Below are 27082 nucleotides of genomic sequence, written 5' to 3'. Positions count from 1 at the left end.
CCCCAAAGTTCATAAGAAGAGGCCCGTGACGTCAACGCTTGCTTAAAAATGCCGCACGTTGTGACGTCGTGCGCAACTTCAACGCACCATAACTATGTAATTATTTGTTAGATTGACAAATAAAAATATACGTGTCCAATATTTTTTGATATTAAACATTACGGACTAAAAAAATTTTTTTAGGCAACTAGCCTATTGTGACGGAATTCATGCTAAGTTATAATTAATTGAGCTTGATGTAAAAACGATTTATAAAAAGCTTAACACAAACATCTACAAATATCATTTGTTTTTAAATATCATATTTTATAAATTCTATCACCTCACTCTTTTTATGGCAAGCAAATCCAATGACTCTTTTCTGTACTTGTGACCGTTCATAAGTGTTTTTTTATAAGACTGAACCAAAATGTTAGGGTTGTATTCCTAACACTATTAATTCAGTTAAGTATCACAGTTACATTGCAATTTGGACTTATAGTTTTGGCAAATAGGCACCAATCCCAAAACTCATCAATTCCGATAAATGCTTCTTCCCCATCAATTTGTATGGAATGCTAAAACTTTGTTGTGAATTTTGACAAACATAATTTCCCATAAGATGATAATATGACCATGCCCCTCTTTCCCACTGGGCACTTTGGGCACGTGCCCAGGGCCTTGCGACCGAGGGGGCCCCCATCTGCTTAGAAGACCTTTCTCCAGATCAGGGGTCTCCAAGCTTTGAAGCCTTGGGGCCATAAAACTTTTTTCGGTATGTTGCAAGGGCCATAACAATTTTAATTTTTCTGCCCACCTATGCAAACATAGGCTAAGTCTTAAGCTGTCGCGGGCCGGATTGATGGCAGTGGCCGGATATGGCCCGCGGGCCGTAGTTTGGAGTCCCCTGCTCCAAATCACAAGGCCCCCCTTGATCCTTTCGTGCCAAGGGCCCCTAGTANCCCCTAGTTGGTTAAAGACGGCCCTGAATGTGACCCGCTCTCCCCAAGACAAAGGAACGTTACGTCGTAAAGTCTTACGACTTCGGAATTAAAACAAGCACGAAACGTAACTTTGCCTAAGGGGACTGCTTCAAATATGAAGCTGCAACAAAATATCGACTAGCGACCGCTTTCTTATTTTTCTGACCAGAATTTACAACCTACAATAATCAGGACTGATCACTAACTTACAAAATCTATTTGCTAACCATTGCTTCAACTATTCTTAATATGGAGCTATCCATTTGACGTGCGAGTAACCACATATCCATGATATTACCACTCAGTAACTCAGTATTGGAAAGGTGAAGAGTTATTGTAATGAAGGCTATTGGAATATACTTCCTACCTACTAGTTGGCGCAATTATCTTAGCCACTAGTAAGTGATATGATCTTACACTGGTCTGGTTACACTACAATGGCGCCAACTGTTGAGAGCAAATACGATTCATTGGTTTCGGACCAGTCTCGACCAAACAGCGTAGCTATGGTTCTATCGAACAGCGTTGAGCTTCCATTTGAGGAGCAGGAACGCGGCCACCCTCATCGCGAAGACAGTGACGGTGAGCGCCAGCACGTCCCACCAGAACATGTCGGGAGACATAGACACTTCAGTCAGGAACTGCTGGGGGTACCTGAATAGAAATATCAAGAATTATGTTATTTTGTATTACTCATCTACATAGTAAGCAGATTACCTTTTACTTTGGATAAAGCTATACCTCAAGCAGCAAAGTTAGGAGGATAAGTCCTACACGTTTGTTATCTATCTCATCCATCTAACTTCACAATAAACAATTTTGCCTTTGGTGGAAATTGGTTATCATCATCCTTCAAAGATATAAATAAATCTTACTTGTAATGGCAGTACTCTGCCTTGCAGTCTAGAATATCCCTGTTGAGTCCGTAGATAGCGCCTACAAAACCTTCGAGCCCGTAGCGTAAATACGAAATATACGAGCCCCAGTACAGGTATGGTGGTAGATCTTTCAAAGTCACTCCGAAACCGGCGAACATCATCATGGGAACTGATAATGTTGGACCCAAGAATGTGCCGTTCTAGAAACAAAGAGATGAAGAGTCAGAAATGTGTCTCGCATAGGCACAGTTTTTATTACTCTATATTCAAACGACAATAGAAGTCACAGAGAAAAATCAATCGTACTAGTCAAATTAACATTGTAAGAAGACCTAGGAAGCAGTGGTTACCAATACTCACCACAACGCTAAAGGCAGCACCGATCATAAGCCCGAAGCTCTGCGCCACGAGGACTGTGTATAGTGAGATCACAAAGAACATCGAAAACCGCACGATGTCCAGTGGTTGAGCCGACATCGTGTATACAATCACTGAAAAGATTGCGCAGGCGAAGATCTGGAAAAAACAAATACAAACACAGAAATATAGAACCTCAGAGAAAAAGAAATGGGGATATAACCAACCAGTTTAGCAACAATGAAATATACTCACAGATATTGGCAAATCCACTATCGTTATTGATATGTAGTATGATCCTAACGAATACCATCTGTTGAAATGTTCTTTTGATAAAATAGACATCTCTGATGGAACTGAAAACAGAAAGAGAACGAACGTAAAGCATATGAAATTGCATTTAATATTTTAAATTAAATACATTTCTTTTACTCCAACTAGTGAACTCCAAGTATTCAATCAACTCACAAGTGAGGATAGTCAGCATCATGGGTGACATCATGTGGTGCATAAGGATGGCGAATAGAAGGTTGTAGTTCTCAATGACCCGGGAGCCTTCGTTGCCGGCGTCTATGAAGAGCATCCCCAGCATGATGCCGACCACCACGTTCACAATTATTCGCAGATGGGTCATCGTCTGAAATGAAGAATAATAATGTTAGATAGCTATAAGACGACATCATTTACCCCGCCGTCAGAAGACTACTGTGGTGAAGCCACTCGTAACACAAGCATTTTTAGCTTACCACGAGAAGCTGACTCTATTGCACCAGTGACAACTTCAACAACTTCGCTTTGACCATAGCTTATTTTACAAAATTGACACAAGTTAAATCAGGTTCTTTAAAAGGTAACATTACTTACAGAATCTCGTTTGGCTTTCAAGAATCCTCTTTTGATAAGTACAGATCTTTGGTTGGATTGCGAGGTCTCCTCGTCCGCGGGACCTGTGTCTTGATCCCTCAGCACGCTAAGGGGACACATCTTCCTGAGGGCTTCCATCGTGGGGATCGTCTCAGGCTCTTCAAACCAGTCTAAGGATCTGCCGTTCTCAGCCTTTGATGTCAGGATCTGAATTTTGTCGTCGCCATACTCGCCACATGCTAATTCGATTACTGGAACATAAAATAGAAATGCCAAGTGATTGAATATCGTGCCAAGATCAAAATAATGCTTTATAATAAATTGATTCCTTGAAAAACAAAAGACATTTGGAAAAGACTATGGCAACGAATCATATTCATAACACAACCCTACATAAGTGTATATTATGTTATCAAAAGAAGGATATTTGATAAACTACCGTAATCAGCAGGATTGTGGTAAATCGGACAGGGTACACCAGCTCCTTTCAGATAGGGCACCAGATTCTGCGTGGTACCCTGGTAGAGGCACTGGCCTGCTGCCAAAATGTAGACATGGTCAAAGAGCGCGAACAAAGACGCTGAAGGCTGGTGGACGGTGCAGACGATGGTTCGACCCTGGTGAGCCAAGTTTCGGCATAGTTGGACTACTTGTGAGCACGATGAACTATCCAACCCTCTGAAATTGAAGAATACGATCAGTATTACCTATATCAATCAAGTATGTTCGGGTTAATTCAGTCTAGTAAAGGAGTAAACAACAATAACGCTATTAAAACTAAAGAAATAGGACTGTACTAAATCATCCACTAGTAACTTAACTGAACAACTTTTTATCTGATGGTTAATTGAAAACTAACTTTCAGCTTGTTCTTCTGGGCCAAACTGAAGATGTTTGAGAAAAGTTATGCCTTGGAATGATTGATCAATGATGTGATCTTACTAATTCAAAAGATTTGATTAGAACTAAAACTTGATTCAAAAATATCATGCAGTCCACTTCTCTTTACAATGTTCCATAGTTCCTTACATAAAAAAAACACTATCGTCAACACCCGATTTGCATCCGGAAGCTAAATATTAATTACATCAAGTATCATAGTCGGTATTAGATTACGTCTCCAACAAAAACAATTAAAAATACAAACGCCTTTTTAAATAGCGGAAAAATAGCTCCTGCACTCTTTTGACGAATGTCATAGTGCATGTAACTGCATGTTATGGACAGGTTGTTTTACAGAACAGGGTTGAGGACTAGGTACAGTAAGTGTGTTTGCTCGTAAGTCAGCATTCGCGAAGGTCACGGCCTCATGCGATAAAGCGCGCGCAACGCTCGTTCCGTTCTATTTGTTTTGTTGTTCAGTGCGTACTACTTTAAAATCAAAATCAAAATTATCTTTATTTGTAGACTAATTAAATTAGTACTTACAAATCGTCAAATACTCTTAAGGAGCCTATACATGTCTCATTCTTTTTTTGCCCTACCAGAGCTTCGAGACAAACATTTGACAAGTGCTGAGAAGAAGCGCTGCAACAAACTCAGTCTTCTTCATCGGGATATTGTTTAGATGACCTTGTAAATCCTCTAAGTCCAGTAACACATTAACATGATATTGGGCCATGATGCAAAGCTGCAAATTGATCAGTCCAGTCGTTCTTTTTCTTGTTCATGAAGAATCGTTGCTGATTTTTTCTTTTTTTTTTTGCTGTGTAACTCGACAGTTAAGTCGGACTTGAACCAAGGTAATACTTAAAAATAAACCAGTGACTCACGTAAAGGTTCATAAAGAATCATAAGTAAAGACTAATAGATTTCTTGCCAAGTTTTAAAGAGAGTTGTTGAAGTTCTCTCTCTTTATTTGGGACAACAAACAGTTAAGTATGTACTAAATCTTTATTTCCCTATGGAGGTTTGCCGTGACGTGGCCATTAATAGGTACATGCTTATAGGGTCCTGTTCAGTTTTCAAGGAAAACAAAATTGATCATTTAGTTCCTCTGAAACTTCAGACTATTTTCTTGACGAAGAAAGGTTAACTATTAATATAAAGGCATATCTAATCCAGCAGTAGTGATTATGAACTTGTGCTGGTAAATTCCGACTATTGCAAAATAGTGACAAATTAAAATATAGAAACTACTACTAAAATTCTACCATATGACGATCATACTAACGTGGTAGGTTCATCAAGGAACATGACTAGTGGATTGTTGATCAGCTCCAAGGCAATGGAGAGTCGTTTCTTCTGTCCCCCTGACAGCTGGGCTCCTCGAGTGTTGATGTGCTCGTACAAGCCCAAGTTTGTTAGGATGTCTTCTATCTAGAACAAATTAAATAGCAAGGTCAGCGCGCGATGAAGATATCTGTTACTCTACATAAAAATGCAATAAACATCTATTAAAACTTGTAGGAAAATTGTATCGTTAATAGTGTCGGTTTTTATTGTCGATTGCAATAATAGCTAGAATAGATTTTGATTGCTGACTCTTCTTCCTTCCTCTTTTGCAACGCTGCAACTGCGTGCGTGCGTCACCTTTTTGCGTTTCGAAGTGGTATGATAGTATCATACTCGTATTAATATTAATTCAAAAGTTTCGATGTAAGTTCAAAAACTATCCATATTTTGGGTTTCAAACTATTTCTATACATCAAAATCAGTTCATTAGTGGTCGTGAAATGGTGACTGACAGATTTATTTTCGCAGTTATGATATTAATACTTATTGAGGAAGATTCGTGCAGCGCAAGACCGGTCTTTGTAGAAATCCTTGGGAGAGGCCTTTGTCGGTGGTGGAAATCATGTGGCTTATACGAACGAAGCAGACTCTTCTCTCTTTTAATAAACTAACGCCCGTTTTCACCATCAATCCCTAATTTAATGATCCCTATGATAACAAATAAAAGGAATTTCGTTCTCATGGGGGTCACTAAAAAATTTGGGATTGATGGTGAAAAGTCAAAGTCAAAATTTCTTTATTTGTTTAGACTATTAAATAGTACTTACAAATCGTCAGATATTTTGCTCTTAAGGAGCCTTTACATGTCTCATAATCTTTTTACCCTACCAGCGCTTCGAGACCTGTTGGTCTCGAAGCGCTGGTAGGGTAAAAAGAAATGTTTTTGGCAAGTGCTGAGAACAAGCGCCGCAACAAACTCAGTCACCACTGTCTGCCGGTTAATATAAATAAATAGAAATAGCAGTAGTATTGATTCAGGAGCAGTTCACTGAAAGCGGGCATGAGTATAAAAGGGTTGACTTACGATCTCCCCCTTTCCATATTTGTCCATGGTGGTGGGCAGCTTGAGGTCGGCTGCCAGCGCCATGTTCTCTCCGACTGTTAACAGACCCTGCAAGCGATCGTCTTGCTGGATGTAGCACGACATCTTCTTGAAGTTTTCTGGAAAATTGCATAAAAAGGCTAGAAAAATAACCCTTTTCCGGCGTGGTCGGGTAAAAAGAAGACAAAGGCTTCAGTTCAATGAAAGAAATTAAAATTCCAATTTTTGTTCTTACCAATTCTATCATTGAAAATATCTTCACTTTTCCTATCGACTTTAACCAACGAAATACTCGTACATATTTAGTTTAGGCTAATGTCAATAGGCTAGTCATATTGATTTGCCATTCAGACATAAACGGTTAGCATTTAAATGAAACCCCACAATTATAAACGTAATCTAAATTCTAATGTATGTAAGGCGCCCTCTTAGTTCAAGGTGTAGCTACGATATGTTATGTACAGTCGACTACACATTTTCTATCACAAACTATACATAACATGTCATAGTGATTGCTCAATGTGCTGTCGTCTAATGAAACATGACCTGACATGACAACATGGTTGGTGGTAGAGCTTGTTCTAAGTCCGCCTGGCTAGCTACCACCATCTTATCTAAGTCTGTCGCCATAACAACAATGTTAACAGCATTGTTGTGTTCCGGCAGTTAGAGGTGAGATAGCCAGTTCCTCCGTAGTTAAGGATTCCGGGTGAAGCTCGCTTCCACCTTCGACCTGATCATCACTTACCATCAGGTGAGATACAGGCCAAGAGCTTCCTCGTTGTGAATAAAAAAAACACTAGCTATTTACTAAGATTTACATGTTCAAACAGATTCAACCAAGAAATATGGAACTACATAGATACTGGGATCACCAGTACATAGGATCTTATGTCTAGAGATTTCTTCCAGCCAACCATAGCAACATAACCATTAAGAATTGAGCTATTGGTTTCAATAATGGCGTCCCAGGGACACTTTAAATCCGTTAGACATGAACTAATTACTCATATTATTTAGGTATATGACTGCTCTGTTATCATTGTGTGAAGGTAAGTGCCATTCCGATCGTCCACAAATCACGTTTCTAGAGCGTTAAACACGATTACAGAATAATTAGAAATCAAATCAACCAATTACATTCTCATTCATATAGATGCGATACATAAACAACGCTTATGATAAACGCCTAGTTCAGAATCCGGGTTCACACTTCCTTGCAGTTTGTTGTGAGGCGTAGGTACTTCACTGATAAATACCAATGTCAGCTTGCAAATAATTAATCTACTTAGCATTGATAAGTACAGAATACATACCTACAAGTAAAACTAAATTGTAGGTATAGGAAAGGAATGATTTTCGTATGATTAAAATCGTTCAATCCGTCCGACCATTCGGAATTGTTGGGAATTCGAAAGAAAATTACGAATCGCACTGATTCTACAAAAAGTGGTGCGCACGTCACTCATACAGATACAAATGTACTAGTTATTTATTCTGTGATAATACACACGTTATTAAATTATTAATTAGGTTCTTCAAGAAGGAGGAGATAATAGGCAATATCCATAACGTTAAACAAGTCATTTTGTGGTATTGCGTTACAACCACAAGTCCACAACCCACGTGTCCATTCTCATAATATTCCGTGTCAGTGCGCACAAACAAGGAAGATTAAATCGTAATCATTCATGTGACAATGCAATAATAAATAATGTATTATCTCGTTAAGATACGTATAAGTACTTAATAAAACAAGATACCCCCAGCAAAGTCTAAATTATAACAGTTATTTGCTTGAAAATTAAAAGACGAAGTCTAAAATAGGTCTTAGTAGGTATATCTGGCACTGAGTAAAAGTATCTAATGTCCGTTTTCACCATCAATCCCTAATTTTTAAGTGACCCCTATGGTATCAAAACTCCTGTTATGTATTACCGTAGGGTTCACTTAAAAATAAGGCACTGAGAGTCGATCTTGATAAGCTACTTATAAATATGCATTTGACGCTAGGTTTTATAATCTTTAGGCTAGCAATAAAAGTTGTGCCTGAGTTTCTTGGGCTGTTTCTTCTCGGCACTGGTCCACATTATTGTCCTGAAGCGGTGTTAGGATTTAACTGAGACGTGTAAAAGCGCTTTTTAAGTTATGTGGGGTCGGTTTTCCCTAACATGCGGCACAAGTCTTTTCACTGCTAAGCATCGTCATCAGACAGACCCAACTGCCTCATGTCTCTTTGGTTATTTGTCATCCAGGTAGCTAGCGGGCCTTTCCATCTCTTCAAAAAAAAATTACTGTAAATATAACATGACTCACTCATGATTCTTCCCCTCCCGTTGACGAAGACCGCTCCTCCAACTCCGGAGATGCGGTATCCCGACAGCACGTCCAGGAGTGTGGACTTGCCGGCTCCTGAGGGGCCCATGATGGCGATGAGCTGCCGCGGCCGCAGCCTGCCGTGGACGCCATGCAGGATCTGTTTGGACCCTGGAAATTAAGTTGAAATATGGTTAAAGTATCAGTTCTCTGAAATTCCCTAGTTCTACCTAAACTCATAGCTATCTGACCCATATTTTTGACCAGGAACAAAAATCTACTAAGCTCCGAAAAGCTTGATTAGTTTAAGGCTACGTTTTTCAATTACTATCAGTTTCAACTTTAATAAATAAAATAGAGGCGATTTGCTAGAGTGTGCATTCCACTATTCTAATATACATATTATTTCAAAACCTAAAGGTTTTATTTATCAGTTTTAAAAAAGACAAACATGAAAGTGTAAACGATTTCACCACCAACAATATAATTGAAACGTACGAGTATTCAAAAATATCCTTTTACCGACTATTTTCCGGAATTTTTGGGGCCATCAATCGTATTTTTTTTCTGGTTCTCTATTACTTAGGAAGGTTTATTATTGTCTAGATTTTCTCACAAATAGGTTATATTAAAAGCTGTCCCAACAACGCGTTTCTGCCCGACCCACATGGCAGCGGCTTCCGCGGATCGAGACCCACGATAACCCGTTCGGACGTCAGCGATTAGCTTGCGTTCAGAGGGGACCGAGCCAAGACTCGTGCGAAAAACGAGATGTCTCCATCCTCGATAAAAAAAAGCAGAAAAACCCAGCTTTTGAAAATGGAAAAGTACCATTTGAGATGGTAAATCCAAGAACGAGTACCTTGAGAAGACAAACCGGTGCTTTTGAAAATAAAGTAATAGCATTTGCGATGGTAGATGTAGAGTCATGCTCTCCTTAATTGAAAACAAATTGCGTTGTTTTTAACAATGGAAAATATACCGTTTGCGATGGCAGAACATTAATCTCCTACTTTGAAAATATAAGAAAATGCTTATGAAAATGAAATGATACCATTTTACGATAGCAGAGCGAGCGGCAAACTCTTTCCCGGAACTTTGATTTTGAAAACGGAAAGACATTCGTACCATTTGCGATGTTAGAGACGCGATAATTTTTCTCCATAAGCTTCAACCACATCAATGACAGGTCGCGCGACCCATGATAGTCCGCGATGGTGGGCGATGGCAATCTGCAGTGCTTTAAAAATACCAGCGGTGATTTTGAAGATGGAAAGATAATGATCATACCATTTGCGATGGTAGGTAGATCCACGATCTCTACTTTTAAAAATGTACCATCACTTGCAATATCACTTACGATGCCATAATTTTTCTCCAATTATAAGTACCTAGTTACCTACCTGTGATTAGTATAGCCTATTAGGTCGACCAATCTTTTCACATAAGCATTTGGACGGCTCTACATAATATAATGAAATGATTTAATAATTTAAACACAGCACAGTGTACTCGTACTTCGTCCCACGAGTTCAAAGTTCACTCCCTCCGACATATTTTGTTTCAGCTCCGTTTAATTTTGTTCTTTGCCTTTAAGTAGGTACTTGATTGAGTATTGTGATTATTGTATACTTTGTAATTATGATCTTACACATAAATAAATGGTAAACTGTTCAGTGAAAAGAAACAAGGAATATCAATGAATAACAACGTGGACTGTGACATGTTTCTTTGATCGAAGTTTCTATCAGGGATGTTATGGATATCCGTAACCGTAACCGAAACTTTCGGATATCGATCGGTAATCGAAACCGGTGTAATATTTTATTCCTATATCCATAACCGTATCCATAACCGAAACTACATATCCATAACATTCCTAGTTTCTATATTTCCAAATTACTTCTAGTTCCAACATAGTATACACTTCAAAATATTGCTGTTGACATAGTATACACTTCAAAATGTCGACTGTACGTGTTCTCTATCACAGATTTCAAAGTCTAGGTATGAGTATTATTCTGTGGTATGAGTAACTAGGTTGGTTCATTACATGGCCAATACATTAAACACACGTGTGACTTCTGACCCATTTATCAACAAATTTGTTCATTACAAATATTTTACACGACTTTTGGCTTCACCTTTACTAGCATTACAATAACTTAAAAATAAATATTTTCGGNGTTTTCGTACACGTCATATTATTACTGTAGGTATTGCACAATCGTGCAATTTTGTATTAATCCAAGTTGGCGTTTCGCAATTGATTTGCGCTGTAAAACCGACAGTTTACGGGCATAAATTACAGTCAAGTTAGTACCTATTTTATTGTTAATGCAAGCCATGAATGTGTTGACGCGAACAGCATCGCAAGATGTTTTATATCGATGGGTTGTTTGTAGTATTTTATTAGAGGCTGAGTTGCACCAACTCACTTTAACCGTAACTATGACAATAACCGGTGTATTTTGTATGGAGTTTGACAGATTTCTGACGTTTGTTACAGTTAAAGATGATACATTTCAGCCTAATTTTAATAATTATGATCGACTCTTTTTACCTACTGAAAATATTTAAGTACTTATTTTGAAACAACGAGAAAGTTTCTTTCGTGTCAAAATGAGGACTTTAATGATTGATTATGACTTTTTTGTCCGACTGCGCCAGAAGTAGGGTTTTGTTTTTATACAGAGATGCAAGCCACGCAAAATTAAACTCTGAAATCGTTTTAATCTATAAACATTAGCCCGTATTAATCGCATTTGTTTTCAGCATTAAAATCAATACTAACTAACTGGTAATTTCTTGAATTCCCGACTTGCGTCGGTGTCTTGTAATCAATATTAATGGCATTTAAAATTGCATATTCAAGACACCCAGCAGATATAAATTACGCGATAAACGCTATCTACATTGCACGTTGAGGTTGCCCCGACTTGGAACTCGGATGGACGTCATATCATACGCGGCCGGTACTCGCGTCCTTACTAAGTTCAAAGATTCGTTCATTTTTGTGGAGATAGTGTAATTATGAATAAATCGGATCAAACTTTTATTTAATAATGTCTTAAAATAATCTTAAAAATAAATAGGAATGAAAGTCTATTTGTGCACCTGCATTATTTTGAAATGTGTTACAAGAGTTTTTCAATAAAAATGTACCATAGCATGTTACATTTGATTGTTAATGTTATGTTAAGTTATATTTGAAAATAAATTGCCTACACCTCAGATTACGTAGGATTGTAACATATAGGAGTCATTTGTTTGATATTATGAATGAAAATTACAATACAAGGGATGTTGCTTTTAAAACAATGAAATAAGATACTTTAAAATTAATGGCTAACTACCAACAGATGTTTTTGTATTTAATTAAAATCTGTTATGTCTGAACTTTGGTTTGTGCCTTGTGATAAAGTCTAACTCACTTCAAGCTAACCAGTAGAGCGCGGAAGCGATAATATGTCGCAAAGTCCTTACTTAACTGTATAGGTAAATTATTATGTTTCTAGGAGGTTACTAGAGTAATCAAGCTGAGCTTTGCCCTCTGTCAGTTGTTTGTTTCGAACGAAGTACATAATTACTGCATATTGGATGACAAACGGACAAAGTCCGGATCAAATAAAATTATAATAAAAAGAAACTTTTTTAAAAACAAGCTCCTATTCTGAATTTCGAAAGTTTGTATCGCGCATGGAATTTATTCCTCTTTTTCTCTGTTTGCGCTACAAGCTTTCGAAATTCAGAATAAAAGCTTGTTTTTAAAAAAGTTTCTTTTTATTATAATTTTATTTTACACTTTTTAGTTATATCTTAATATCAGGACCCTGGACATTATCTAACACTAAAGTGCTTAAAAAGACAAATCCAACGAACCCTAACTCGATGAGTTTCCGCCGTTTTGTTTAGGAGTTCCTATGGCCACCTCCCGACTCCATCATCAGACCAGCTCAATGGTACCATAATATTGCATTGTCATCGTACTTACATAAGTATACCAAATTTCAGCTCAATCGGTTGAGGAGAAGTGGTCTTAAATTCAGTTGCAAGATTTGTCCCACACATACTAACAAGTGAAGTCAATATATAAAGCTTGTAAAAATGGCTAAGTCCTTACTAACTGTCAATAATGATTAATCAAACTGAACTTTGTCCTCAGTCAGTTGTTAGTTTCTAAACGAAGAAATTGAAATTAATAAAGCTGAAAAGTTTGTTTGTTTGCTTTAACGTGCTAATCTCGGAACTACTGCTCCGATTTAAAAATATATATTTGTGTTGGTTATCCCATTTTTCGAGGAAGGCTTTAGGAAAAATGTTGCAAAAACGGGAAATATTATTCGAACTATTTTCACGCGTACGAAGTCGCGGACACAGATAGTTACTACATATTGGGTGACAAACTGACTAGCTCCGGATCAAATGTCAGTGCGTGACGTCGTCAGCGCGGCCTTAACTCGCAAATAGACCTCAAGACCGGTCGGCAAGCGATTAAATCCATAAATGCACTGCAAAGTTGTTGGAGTAACCTGCTATGTACAGTACAGTACAGTTGATAGCAAATCAGAATACATTTTGATGCAATTTTGCACCTATTACGTACAGCATAAGATTCGTTCGTTCAGGTATGTAGAACGAAATCTATGTTGATATTGAAACCTCTTTTACGCCATATTTTACGGCAGAAGAGAAGCCTCCGTTCAGTTATTTTTAATATAGTTAAATGAAAAACATGTTGTCGAACCAAGAATTCTGCTGTTGGCATAAGGAATACAAAAGTCAATGTTTTGTTGTTCATTGTTTTATTTCAGGTGAAAACATGACTCAGTACTACGCAGTACTTTTAAATAAAAAAATCTTGCAATTTTAATTTCAAAAAATTTTCAGAAATTTCATAAGTAACTCAACTCAATATTAATTGGTTAAGTTAGAAAAGTTCACAAAAGTTTCACTAGCCGCTCGTTAGCTTTCGTTAACTGTTGGCCATTAATTTCCTCTCATGAAGAATCGTTTTTCAGAAAAAAGCAGGTTTCATGGAAACTGAATATCGAAGTAAAACCGCAATTTGACCTAGTTACCCAGCTATCAGCTGTTGTGACGTCACGGGTCACTGCCCCGCGCCAACTTCGGAGTTATTGACCAAAACGCGGGAGCGCACGTGCGCCCGCGCTCTTTGTCTCCAAAACAAATGCTTCCTCCACTTTGCATAGGTATTGCAAGCGACTTTAAACCTTATGCGGAGACGTTAAAATCGCGAAACGTCATTGTTGCGAATTCGCGATACTGATAATAAATTACAATGAGACATTTATACATTGTTAACTAATAATGCCGATGATTGATAAGTGATTGTCACATTGTCATATCGTGTGTTATGGACGGTTTTCACCCTCTCAACAACACTGAAGGAAAATGATTAACTAATTTGAAACTCGATTTGTTTATACGCGCTCAACAATTTCCACTACCTACAATACAGTAGAGTTTGGTAGTGATTTGGATAACATTATAACGATTATTGTTATTATGAATTTGTCTGGTTTATTGCTTTATATTAAAGGGTAACTTCTTTTCGAGGTACTTTTGCTTTAGGTAAATTCTGAAATAAAACTGTTTTTTTTAAATTGGTTATTATTACTGTGTAAAGTCATTAAAAAATAATTGAAACAGTTATTATTGACTTTAAGGGGGTTTGGTTTAAAGTTGAAAAATGTTTGTATTAGTTGGTATCTAATGAGTCAACGCTAGGACACATAGATAATATTTGTTTAGATATACAATCGGCTTATAGAAATGTGTCGGACCTAAATAAACATGTTTACTCATATTATCCGACTATAATAGGCATTGGAAAATCGATAATATAATCGATAAAAAAATTGGAACAATCGGCAGAATGTCGCAAGTCGCCCTTGACGACCGATCTCTACCGAAACGAGCCGCATAAGAATTGATGTCGAATAAATAAAAACTGCCTTATGTCTGAAGTCTTAAAGGATAAAGAAGATGGTGATTTGTGTTATTAACTTGTCGGTCGTTGGAATTTGTAAAGTAGGAAATTGCAGTAATAAGAAAACTAGAGTTGTAGCCAAGTTTTTTCTTCGTATGTTTTTACGTAGAGAAAACAAAGGATACCTATTATTTTAATTTTTCGGTGGAGCTTAGTGGCTTTGTCAATATAACCGCATGTAGATATCCTTCTGTTTTGTAATTTGGCGAAGTAACGAAGCGATGACGATATTGTATCAATACGAAATTTCGCATTATGGACGTTTCATAGAGTTAAGCAAGAGAGACGACCCAACGATGTTTCTGCCCACACAGACCATATTACTCGTATTGAAGTTGTAGTATTATGCATTAAGTATGAAATAGGTTAGTAGTCCATAATATCAATGTTACAACAGCGTGTCAACTATTATCAACAAATTAAATTGCGTAATAACTTCTTTATTTGATAACATTCAATGCGCTGCACAAAGGAGTGGGATTATACCAATATTATGAAACGATTATTCCTTCGTAACCATTTTATGTTTTGCCTTCACATAAAAGACCAGCATAATGAGATGTCCCTATCATTGAAGGTATTTAATATACTTAAGGTACATATACCCTGAGCTTTGACATTCAAGCTGCCTCAGGACAATTTAATGTATTTCAGTCCGCGAATGTTGAAATATACAGGGTATTGCAAAGAAACAGAGCGGTTTTCAGATGCTGCTATGAAGCATTGCTACATTGAAATAAGTTACACACCTCTATAAACAAGATTATTTATAGCTTCATGCTATAATTGAAGTAAATTGAAAGCTAATGGACTCTAGATATTCTTTTATTTTAATTTAAGTACATACATAGAAATTTATTATGTGTTTATTTAAAAGGGCTGGTTCGCTTTCTTTCACCCTTTATGGTGTTCCTAGTTATTGTCGATCGATTATAATGGTGTGTGAATTGTCTGTGTGTATGGGACGAGGATAATCTCGTGCGGTCGAAGTCCACTCGGATGGATGTCGCAACAAGACAGGGTTGACAAAAAGAAGATTGAAAAAAAAAAGATAATAACAAGCTTATTAGCTTTGAAATTTGACACAAATACTTACTTTTCTTCTTTGTATAAACGAACCTAATATAAACACCCTATAAAGCTCTGATATAAATTGTTTATAACAGAATAGGTGCTGCTACTATGAGTAGTACCAGTAAGAGTATAGTACTTACATACTAAAAGTTCTGTCAATGATATAAAGTATCAATTATTTTAAGACTTATTTGCAATTTACAGCCAGGAATAACAAGGACTCCTAGGGCAAGGAACAAAATAAAGACATCGTTATTACCATTTTCTAAACTCCTACGTGCGTTTTCTTTCAGAAAACTAACAAGTAGAGAAAAATATCGATGTAGAGCTCGATTTCACAGCGATTGTGTTATTCAATCGCATCGTAGGTGTTGAAGGATCAAAGTTTATACAGTTTGTTTGAAAACAAGCGATTATTCCAGTTTCATGACAGCCCTGCTTCAGACAATAGAAGTGCGGAATGCAGGACTATAATAATTATTAGTCTTTATATGGGCCATGGGTGATAACATAATTGTGGCGCCTGCAATTAGAACGCTCCTAATATACGTATCACTATTTTTTTAGTCCAAGTTTACTACTGATTTTTAACGATATGACTCATGTTCAAACCTTCTATGTATTCGCTTTGCAAAAAAGGGAAGTCGAACCTTAATTTCGAACTCCTTCTATGTTCTTCTGATTAATTTCGTTGCGGGTCCAATGACAGTTTACCCCGGGACAAACTTGACCTTATTTGGTTGGGTTTTTATGGCGGTCAAGCTGTAGATCCTGGCTACACAAAAGTTGCAGTGGTGGGAACGAGAGGTGGGAATAGTCCCGCGATATGACTCATGTAACTAAACAAATTGAAACAAATGAAGCTATAGATTCACAATCAATCCACTTATCCTTTCCTTATCCACGTGTGATATATGAATATCACACACGATTCAAAGTGCATCCGAAAGGAAAGGAATCTGAAAGGCAAAGACTGAAGCTGTCCTTCGGCCAATTTAGAAATTAATAGACAAGAGACAATAGTCTCTCTTAGCTAATTTTTTTTCTGATCATTTGTTGAGTGTCCGAATTCTTATTATGGACGCAAGTAGATATAATGATTAATTACATATTACAGAGTATGAAAAAAATGTGGAAGATCGTATTTTGGGTTACATTACATTGTTGTGCACTTAATTTTTTAATTCGACTTTCAAAAACTTTCCTTTTGTGCTCAGTATTATGCATTTATTTGCACTGTGACTGTAAAGGAGAACTAAGGAGAAAGGCAATGAACCACATGTCATGAACTGAACATGTTCTGAGAAAATTGCTAATCAAATATAATGATTATTAACTAAGTCAACTTAATAATTGGCTTGCCATTTGCCTACTTAATAACAAAGACCAACTCTATATACTGTTGTTGCTTAGTGGTTTCGCGCTTGCCCTTTGTACGAGCAGAGGACCAGTATCAACTGAAAGCTGTATAAAGTTCACTTGATATGCCTCACAAAGGATATGGAGGCACATGCAATTCGCGTGACGAGTCGTCGATTACTCATCGGCAAACAATATTTGGAAGATTAATATTGACAAAAGATCTTCTTATGTCAAAATGTTTTGCAAAGGTTGTCTAGATTGTATCAAATTGGCTACAATCTGCACCCGAAATTGACAATTTTGGCAACATTGCTGTTAATTTTATATCATCTTTCTGACATTTTCTTAATTATTTCACATTTAATATATTGAATTCTGTAATTTTTGCACAACTGTGAGCAGACCGAACACATTGTCCTACAATAATATTGTCATTGTATTACTGTGCTTTTGGCAAATAAACATTTGAACTTGAACATAATAAATTAGCCAGATTAACATTGACATTGCATTGTCTTGTCTACAACACTAGTAGGTAATGTGAATAATCCTTTTATGTCGGTTTTGTATAATAATGATGCAGCCTAATTTCCCAATACACTCAATGTTTGTTTTGAGTCCTATACTTATAACAATAACGTCCTATTTCTATGGCGTCTCACTCAACCGCCAGGAATCGATGAAAGATTTTATACATATTTCACCAAGATTGCTATTTAACTAAAAATTAAATAAGACATCACAACAAATAAATAAACGAATATTTAAAAAAAATTGCGACTTTGTATAAACAAATAGATTGGGAAATCAAAATCAAGAACGGTTATTACTTTTTGATATAGTTGTTGGATTTTATTTGTTAAGTAATAAGATTCAAAATGGCATGATAAACTATGCTGATTTGGACGATCTAAGGTCATTGTGCATTCAAAGGAGATATCTCCTCGCAAGATTTGCATTTAACACCTATAAATGTTTAGAGATTTAAAATATTTGGCAGCGGTTCCGTATTCCGGATTGGATTCCTTTGTGGACAGATGTATCTTTTGTTATAATAAGATATCAGTTTACGTAGTAGGTACTAGCGAATTTTTTGACATTATCAGATCGTCACGGTATCGTTAAAATATGAGGCATTTTTTTTATCCACAACAAGGTGGAAGCGAGCTTCACCCGGAATCCTCAACCACGGAGGAACTGGCTATCTTACCTCAAACTGCCGGAACACAACAATGCTGTTAACATTGTTGTTATGGCGACTAGCCAGGCGGACTTAGAACAAGCCCTACCACCAACCAAACCGAACAAAAAAATCTGCCCCCACTGGGAATCGAACCCGGGACCTCTACGTCTGAAGCAGGTGGTCTTACCACTAGACCACACAGGCGGCATTATTTATAAGTATAAGTCATTTGCTCACAATATCTACAATAGAGTTACACTACTTTCATCATTGATCATTGATGTCTTTACACTCAGGATTCTACTGCCACTGAACTTGCTACTGATTGCCATTCATCTTTTCACTTAACTGAAAGAGTTTTTTTTAAGGGACGCGCGCTGGTAGCTTGAGGAGCTTTTCCAGCTTCACCGGGCAGAGTGGCGAGTACAGAAGGTACTCTAGCCGTTTGGCGATCGTCGGTCGCAGACCGACGTTCGCGATCGGGCCGTATCGAGCGCATAAGGCGGCCGATCAGTGGCGAACCCAACTAGAGGGTTGCCCACCGCGGTGTTGGACCAAAGTCCAGCTTACGGCGAGCTCACTCTAGTGGGCCCGATCGAGGGGACTACGGACGCGGCCTGAAGGCGCCACGGTAGGCTCGGACCTCGGCTCAGGCCGTGTCCGGGGGACGGATAGGGGAGATAACTGAAAGAGATGGACAAAGACGATTTTTGTTCGTCCATTTCAGCCAAATGACGTCCACCGCTGGACAAAGGCCTCCCCCATGTATCAAAATATTTCGCCTTGTAAGTTCTCGTTATTTATCTATTTTTGAATTCCGTTAAGTTTACGATCAGAATTCAGATGTAACATTTGACTGAAGTTTATATGCAAATAATGAGTCATGTCATGTTGCTTGATAAATAAATTATTATAATTAAAATAATCTATCTCATTAAAAGGCAACAAAGATGGCCAAAATACCAACCAAACTAGTTCCGATAATTTCAAAAGCGATATTGTAATATTTGCAATACTCGCTCGTAATGTTGTGAAGGTACAGATGACAGCACATCAACCTGAACACTGTAGGTTCTTATGTAATTGCAATAAGTGTTACTTTGCAACAAAAATGAGCCATGTTTAAAACGAGGCCTCATCATCACCCTTAGCGGTGCAGCGAGTCTGCATCGAGAACAGAACCTTGACCCGCGGCCGCAAACCGCATTACGCGCCGGTACACTTGTGGACTGATACATCAATTAGCCATGTGCAGCTTTTTGGTTTATTGATTTTATTGACATGTTACATTACATCTATCAAGTATAGGAACTGTTTGTACAGTGGAGAACTAAGACCGAATACTTCGCGATGACTGAAAAGGTGCACATTTATCGCATTGGTTCCCGCTGAAAACCAGCTTCTCGCCATGACGTTTGTGTCATGTCGCGATTTTTTTTTGAGCTAAAAAGCTAAAAAAATACCTGTTCAGCATATTTTTATTTTTGAGATAAAATCTTGTTTTGTCCGCCACATTGTGCTGAATAAAGACGTTCTTATTCTTATCGGTGGAACTATCTAGTTCCGCGGACATGTTAACGGAACTAGTTCTGAAGGGTAAGTTAATCGTTCCGGGTTCAATCCAGTTCCGGACGATTTGCGCATCTAACAGCAATCAATTTATTTAATCTCACCCGTTCTATCTATGGGAAATTGGATTTTTCAGATTATAAATGCACTTGCATTTATAGCACTTACTATGGAGATACCTATGGAACATGTAAATCAACTTGTATTGAAAAATAGATAGTCGTACCTATTATAAACAAACGCCTTTTTGGCAGCTCATAAACCTGTCATCAAGTCAATTCTCTCAGATTCCAGAGTTTGAGGTTTTGACGTTTCCTTTTTAGAATATATGTGGCTATTATATTTAATGTACTGTTAAATCTTTCAGGTGGATTTCCCGGTTTCTGTCCCATACAAAGTAGCATGAAAATAATAAGAAACCTTATTAAAACTAACATGACTTGTGTAGCTTTATGCTTGTTTAAAAATAGAAAGACAAAAAAAATGGAGGATAGAAAAACCTTTTTAAATTCATAGATAAACAAAAAAGTATTTCCCTCTATATGTAAATGATGATGTTATTTATTTAACGGCGCAGATAAACGCGGCATCAGTTCGAAGTTCAATAAAAATTACCAAACAATGTGTTCACCAATACAAAACAATTTGTTCAACTTACTACACTTATATTTAGTGTGTTAGGTCATTCATACATGTTTACAATAACACAATTGTTTTAGTTTAAAACTATCATCTGTAATTATTATGCTAAAATTAAGAAAAATAAAATATTTCAGCTGTAACTGTAATACTTAGTGAAAAGATGCGATTTTTGCGTGGTTTTTCCTGGCACGGACACATTGTTCTCAATATGTATTTGTTTGTAAATGTTCTTTCATTATGTAGGGCAAACGTCTGCTTACATGAATTATAGAGCGACTGTAACAAAACAAGTCACTACAGTTGCAGTAGGTACTGGATAGTATACATTCAAGGATATTCTGCAATACCCAAATAATATAAATAGTTTCTGTGTACGTACATTGCTGACACAGTAATAAGGCTACAAGCATGGAAATGAAAATCAAATAACACTTAGGAATATGTACTAGTATCATTAAAGAGACAGCCCTTATTTATAAGACTCATATGTGACTCTATACACTCTTATTTTTAGACCATAAGTAGGTCTAGGTACTACTTAACGCTTCGAGGCAAACATGCGAATGTAAAAATTAGCAATAACATTGCTTCATTCGGATTAACGTGTCATAATTGATATAATGCGACTTTTACACAATAAATTCCTTTACTCATACCGGACCTGCGATACGGTATCAGTGAGTAATCAACACTTTCAAGATAATGTGATATATCTGGAGATACCATTGTCTCTGATGGTCAAATAAGTGTTCAGCGGTCAGTCAACCCGATTGTTTTATGTCTCTACATTCGGATGTGGGTGATTTGTGTCTGGGATCCAGGGGGATTCAATGACTCCTATGAACTAAATGTCACTAACACAGAGATCGTTAAATAATGCACGATTAGAATACACTATANATGGCCGTCCCCACACGGCACAATCATTGAAATCAATCATTGTGTCATTTTAATCGATAAAAAATTACATACATAGAAAAGGATGCTGTGTAGTCATCTGTGTGTAAAGTTCATGAGGATTTTAATGACAACAGTCGACCTATTTATGGTCTATTTAATATCTATTCATTTGTATTTGTTTCCTGTAATATACAAGAGGCTTTCCATCCGTCATTTTTCATTTTCTCAGCGTCAGCCGATATCTGATCTCCCGAAAAGGTGGTAGGAAAGCTATACGAGTATTTCAGATGTCCTCTATGTGGTTCTATGTGCCTTGGAAAAAGATCTACATACTAATAAAAATGACATTAATAGAATACCTAAGCACGATACGACTACATACATGTTTATCATGATGTTATTAATTTTAAATTAATAAAACGCAAATGATAAGTCATTTCCTATTTCTCGCAGTGGAAAATACTGGTACGTATTTATTTACGTAGCCGGCGTTAATTCTAATGCATGGAACGTGCATGATGAAGTCGTTACGGGCGGCATTGTGCCGTGATCTTTTAACTTGTATCATTTAACCTCACAACCGGCTTTTTGGAAATGACTCTTTGTTACACTTTGGAACTAATCGGCCATTGTGTTATATGTTATGTGTAAAGACTTCTTTGTTGAATTTTTCTCAAAAAGTAAATAGGTACATGTTCTTTGGAATTTGAATTAAATACTTGAAATTTTTATTTATTTATTTATTTAAAATCTTTATTGCACACATAAAAAACAGTGGTACAACAGGCGAGCTTAATGCCATGTGGCATTCTCTTCCAGCTAACCAGAAAATTACTTCATAATAATTAAGGTAATTCGGACAAGTTGCACTTTTTGATCGAATCGAAAATCGACTCAATCACTTTTCGACTGGTTTGCGATTGTAATGTGCACTTTGTCTAGATCCACTGTTATTTATTTGGAAAATAAATAGTAAACAGTTTAATGTTTTCTTGCATTTTTGTTTGTTTTAATGGATTTAAAGTTTCGCGTCATTGAACAGAACGTAACTCTATACTAGACTATGCCAAGATGCATCCTATTACGCAACGGAAAGTAGATAAGTAATCTTTTTTTAACTGTGCCTAACGTCTAGATAGTCGATCAACGTACACTAACAGTTAATCATATACTTTTAAACACATGCCATAATTGACTTGTTATGTACTACGGTTAATTGTAGTATCACGAAGGATGCAACTAAAGTACCAAGTAGGTAACTTCTTGAACCTTGTAAGGCTTAATTACTGTGTTATTCGTATTAGTGTACTATAATATTATCTTATAATGTCGTTGCTATGTAACCCCCACCTAATTAGTGAACTATCGGTCCCATGATAAGATTTTGACTAATATTATCTTTAGCCACCTAAATCGTTTTAATACGCGTGATGAGAACATAATAAAATCGTGGCTGATAAATAACAAAGTTTCGTTATTTATAAAGACGTACGCAACTGAATGACCTACATTTAAGGTTAGACCTCTAAGTAGCATTTTGTTATCAATTGATTTGCGTAATTTCTCCAAAATACTGTCGTATCAGTAAATTATGCCGTTAAACTGTTGCGTATGTCAACAGTGTGTATTTATTTAAATACTATACTGAATGTCGTATTTTCTTTCTTTTTACAACATGTAAATAAAAAAAAATCTGAATCTTTTGCCTGAAATTCCTGAAAAGGGCGCCTTAGAGCTTTTCCAATTAAGACTATCCTATCCCACTAAGGGTGAATTTGACCAAACAAGAGTAAATGTTAATCTCAGAATAAATTGTCAGTTATTTGACATCTTGACATATTTCCCATACTGAAACTGTCAATGTGCAAGTTATACCAAGAGTTATTCTCGGATAAAAGTTTGGTCGAATCGGGCCTTAGATTACTGTACGTACATACTCGTACAGGGAGAATCTCGTGCTAGCGTAATTACATAGTATTAGCTAGTTAATTTTATGTGCAGTTAAACAAGATCTTCATATAACTTTGTACGAGTACTTATATTGTATCTCTACTCATATTGTTAGCAGGTGTTATTTGATTTGTGAGGTGGTTGAACGGTTTATTGTTTTCAATCAGGTTTTGTAGACTTATGAGTAACTGTTCTAGATTATTATAGGATACTTTAATGAAGCTTTACAAACAAAATGTTTAAACTCACCCTTATTGAATCCTAAATTGACGGTGCAAGTGATGTTGGAGAAGTGTAAGTCTACCGGATCCCTGGTGGGGGCCGGGCCGACGTCCTGCACTTGCACTTTGGCCTGTGGGGCCTGTGGGGCCTCTGAGGCCTGGGAGCCCGAAGGACCAGCTGGGACCATGGGCATCGCGCCCGCGTCCTCCGTAACGATCTCCGCGCCCGCAAGCATCATTTTCGCGAAGCAACCCGCGTGCGCGCGCCTCCACTACGCGGCGTCGAATGCGCCCGCGCCGCCCTATCAGTCCTTTGTCCGGGCCGCCAAGTAATTGCACGTTTGTATGATATGCAAGGCAATTCGTAAATGAGTGTTGGACGACATATTCATCAGGACAATGCGCTTTATTCCTTGTCCCGAAACAATGATGTTTGTTGACGCTACTTACACGCGAAAGATGACTTTTGTTTTTAAAAACAAACGTTTGCGGTTGATATGGTAATAATGCATCGGGGTAATTAGGTTTAATTAACACATTGTTTCATGTTCTCAATTAGTGATAAGTAGAAAATAATGATCTTTTCGGTAAATGTCTTTCATAGTAGCACCACAGTAGTAGCTCAAACGTTACTAAATAACATATTTTATATGTTACTTAAGATATACAGGGTGGAAACGATAAGTGATCTCACTCGGTTATTTCTAAACTATACAAGAGATCCAAAAACCGATTGAAAAAAAATGTATGGAAGCCTTCCGGCTAATGTTTCCACATTGAATTTTCGGATAGATCCAGTTAATTCTATAACCTATTACTAATACCGTTTGAAAGAGCTCGTGAAGCACTTTCAGGATCATTAACCAGTTTTTCGATATCTTGTATAGTTTAGAAATAATCGAGTGAGATCACTTATCGTTTCCACCCTGTATAGCTTTTATTTCTTGACTGAAAATTATTTTACATAGTTATTTAGGACTTACGACTACTATTTAAAAAAATATATTCAGACAGTTCATGTGATTTACAGTACTGTCCTATATAATTCTAAAAATAATATTGTAATTAATCTGTAAATCTCATAAACATAATAAATATACTTAACAGGCCAACACTAATATATATTTTTCATTTAATCCTTGGATATACATATATTATCTGTGGTTATGGTATGCACTATCGTGTTTATTTAAAGAGACTTTCAGCGACTTGGCCCACTTTAGCTTGGTCCACGGGACAAATCGCCGGATTGAATTTTTAAATATTTTTTCTTCCAGCAACTGAGCCCCCTCTAAGATTGTAGCAGCTTTGCCAGTTTTTTTTTCGCCAAGTCGGGACTTTGGTACTTTTTGAGTGAAAATAGCGGGATTCTTCCGTCAAAAGCGGGACATAGTAAAAAAACGTATAATAATCAAAGGTTTTCAAATATTTATCTTTTTATTTGACTTAAAATTACGTTTACGTGACAATGGATAGCAAAAGTAGCCATAGAAAATGTATTTTAACAAAAAAATAGTATTTTAAATCAGATTTACTCTATCATTAAATTCGTCTTTAGACTAAAAAAAAGAAATAATATAATATGGCGTTTCAAACAATAGTCTGGTGAAGTGAGTGTTTCTCTCCGAAAAACGGGACCGAGCCTGTCCCGCGCGGGACATTTAAATTTGATTAAAAAATCGGGACGTCCCGCCAAAATCGGGACGTCTGGCAACGCTGGATTGTAGAGTAGATTTTTGTTGATTTGGTGTTTATTTATTGATGGTGGGCCAATTGAACAAAAGTTGGAACATTGCTGAAAGAAAAAAAATATTTAAAAATGCAGACCGGTGACTTCGCCTGTGGACCAAGTCAAAAGTGGGTCAAGTCGCTGGATTAAAAACAAAACAAATTCAACGAGTATCAAACTACTTTGTACCATTAATTATCTTTGCGGTCTACCGAATACCAAATCATTTCCTTATCACAAACATTATTATTTGTGAGAAAACACAACAAAGGATGTCGTAATGTCGATCACTATCACACATCTTGTTTACTAAGTAGGTACGTAAATAAGACATTATGTACATAACATGATCTTTGACTTCACTTCAAAATTTAACTGTATTTCGGGTAGCTATGAATAATATGCTAATTAACTGCATATAATTAATGAGTCAAGCAAGAAACCACAACTGACAGTGTCAGATTAGATTAAACATCGATATTATTCAATAAAAACTGACTCAAGCAGATATTAAACTATAGCCATACATTAGGTACATATTATGTAGATCACAGTTGTGTTAAATGAAGAAAATTGAATTGAATTATATTTGCTTTGCAATTAAAGGAAGGTTTACTAGAATCTAGTAGACATGTCAAGGTCTTCAGCTTTATTTGTTTAAAAAATTGCCAGTTTCCATTGGCGCGAACATAACATGCTAAAAGCATAAAAACAGTACAGTTCTCTTGCAAAACAAAAATAGTAGCAATACTATCTGCTGTACAGCTGAGCTCCACAACAATGTGATATGCTCGTTAAATACGATGACGTCAAACTGGGAAAGTGCGTACCTAAATAATAAGTAAACTTGTCGTACCAACCATTTCATTAATATTATTATTACTTGTAAATACTTTTTTTTTAACTGAAGTAGTTACCATTTATAATATGTAAGTTACCTAGATAGTCAAATAAAAACTCTTTAATATGTACTCTACATTTACAATATTTCATGTCTAATTTAGTTATATGTAGATTTTTGATGAGTAATAGAGACTTACATTTTGAAAGTATAATCGTTCCATTTCAACTAAAATAGAAAAACTCATTCATAAATGTCGCGTTAAGACCCGTGTCTTTCTATTTTAGTTGAAAGTAAGTATATTAATTTTAAAATCACTGAAAAGATTCAATCGAAAATTGTCAGCCCTTTTTCGCTTATTTGAAACTGTGAAGTAGTTTTCGAAAACCAAATTTTTGATATTTTATATTTAAAGTCTTACACCAAGTGTAAGATGTAGAGACGTAATAAATAAATACTTTATTTTAGAAATAGCACAAAACTAAACAGGTAAGCCGAATGATATCCACTGCTGGACAAAGGCCTCCTCCAAGGATTTCCTCAAAGACCGGTCCTGCGCCGCACGCATCCAGGCACCTCCCGTGACCATCACCAGATCGTCGGTCCACCTAGTAGGTGGCCTGCCCACATGGCTTCGACTGAAACGATCAAACAGGTGTGTGTGTGTGTGTGTGTGTATAGAATAAATCTAAAATTAGTATCATATTGTTAAGTGTGAACATTAGCGCCGTGGAGAGTATACAAGCAAAATGTCTGCGCCGTGTGATGTTAACGTTTTGGTACATAATACAGTTAAGTACAAGTAGACATCATCAATCAACCAATAATTCCCAGACATAACTTTAGTTAGCGAAAAAATGACGCCATAGATTCTCTTTCAAATCTATGATACCTAGAATGGCATTTTGAATTAATTAAAAAAGCTTTTTTTTTTACTTAAAGGC

General features: G+C 36.7%; 1 protein-coding gene across 1 annotated transcript; it reads right to left on the bottom strand.

Annotated features, from left to right (window-relative positions):
- Positions 1–226: 226 nt before the first annotated feature.
- LOC114361254 (ATP-binding cassette sub-family G member 4) lies at positions 227–23901 on the bottom strand. Its single transcript, XM_028316251.1, has 11 exons — positions 23597–23901; positions 8655–8825; positions 6321–6457; positions 5235–5380; positions 3501–3739; positions 3062–3312; positions 2666–2834; positions 2453–2553; positions 2201–2356; positions 1838–2040; positions 227–1616 (listed from the first exon to the last, which is right to left on the bottom strand). The coding sequence occupies exons 1-11, from the start codon at positions 23805–23807 to the stop codon at positions 1475–1477; spliced, it is 1926 nt and encodes a 641-aa protein (XP_028172052.1). The 5' UTR covers positions 23808–23901; the 3' UTR covers positions 227–1474.
- Positions 23902–27082: the final 3181 nt, after the last annotated feature.

The sequence above is a fragment of the Ostrinia furnacalis genome, unplaced genomic scaffold (assembly GCF_004193835.3).
Source record: "Ostrinia furnacalis isolate ACB-3 unplaced genomic scaffold, ASM419383v2 OfSCF5489, whole genome shotgun sequence".
In the NCBI taxonomy this organism is placed as follows: domain Eukaryota; kingdom Metazoa; phylum Arthropoda; class Insecta; order Lepidoptera; family Crambidae; genus Ostrinia; species Ostrinia furnacalis.
This window is presented reverse-complemented; position numbering and strand designations above follow the sequence as displayed.

Coding starts and splice junctions, on each gene's coding strand:
- LOC114361254 (XM_028316251.1), bottom strand. CDS start 23,807: ATGATGCTTGCGGGCGCGGAGATCGTTACGGAGGACGCGGGCGCGATG. Junction 6,458..8,654: donor CGGGAGGGGAAGAATCATGA/GTGAGTCATGTT, acceptor GCAATTTTCCAG/AAAACTTCAAGAAGATGTCG. Junction 5,381..6,320: donor AATATGGAAAGGGGGAGATC/GTAAGTCAACCC, acceptor AATTTGTTCTAG/ATAGAAGACATCCTAACAAA.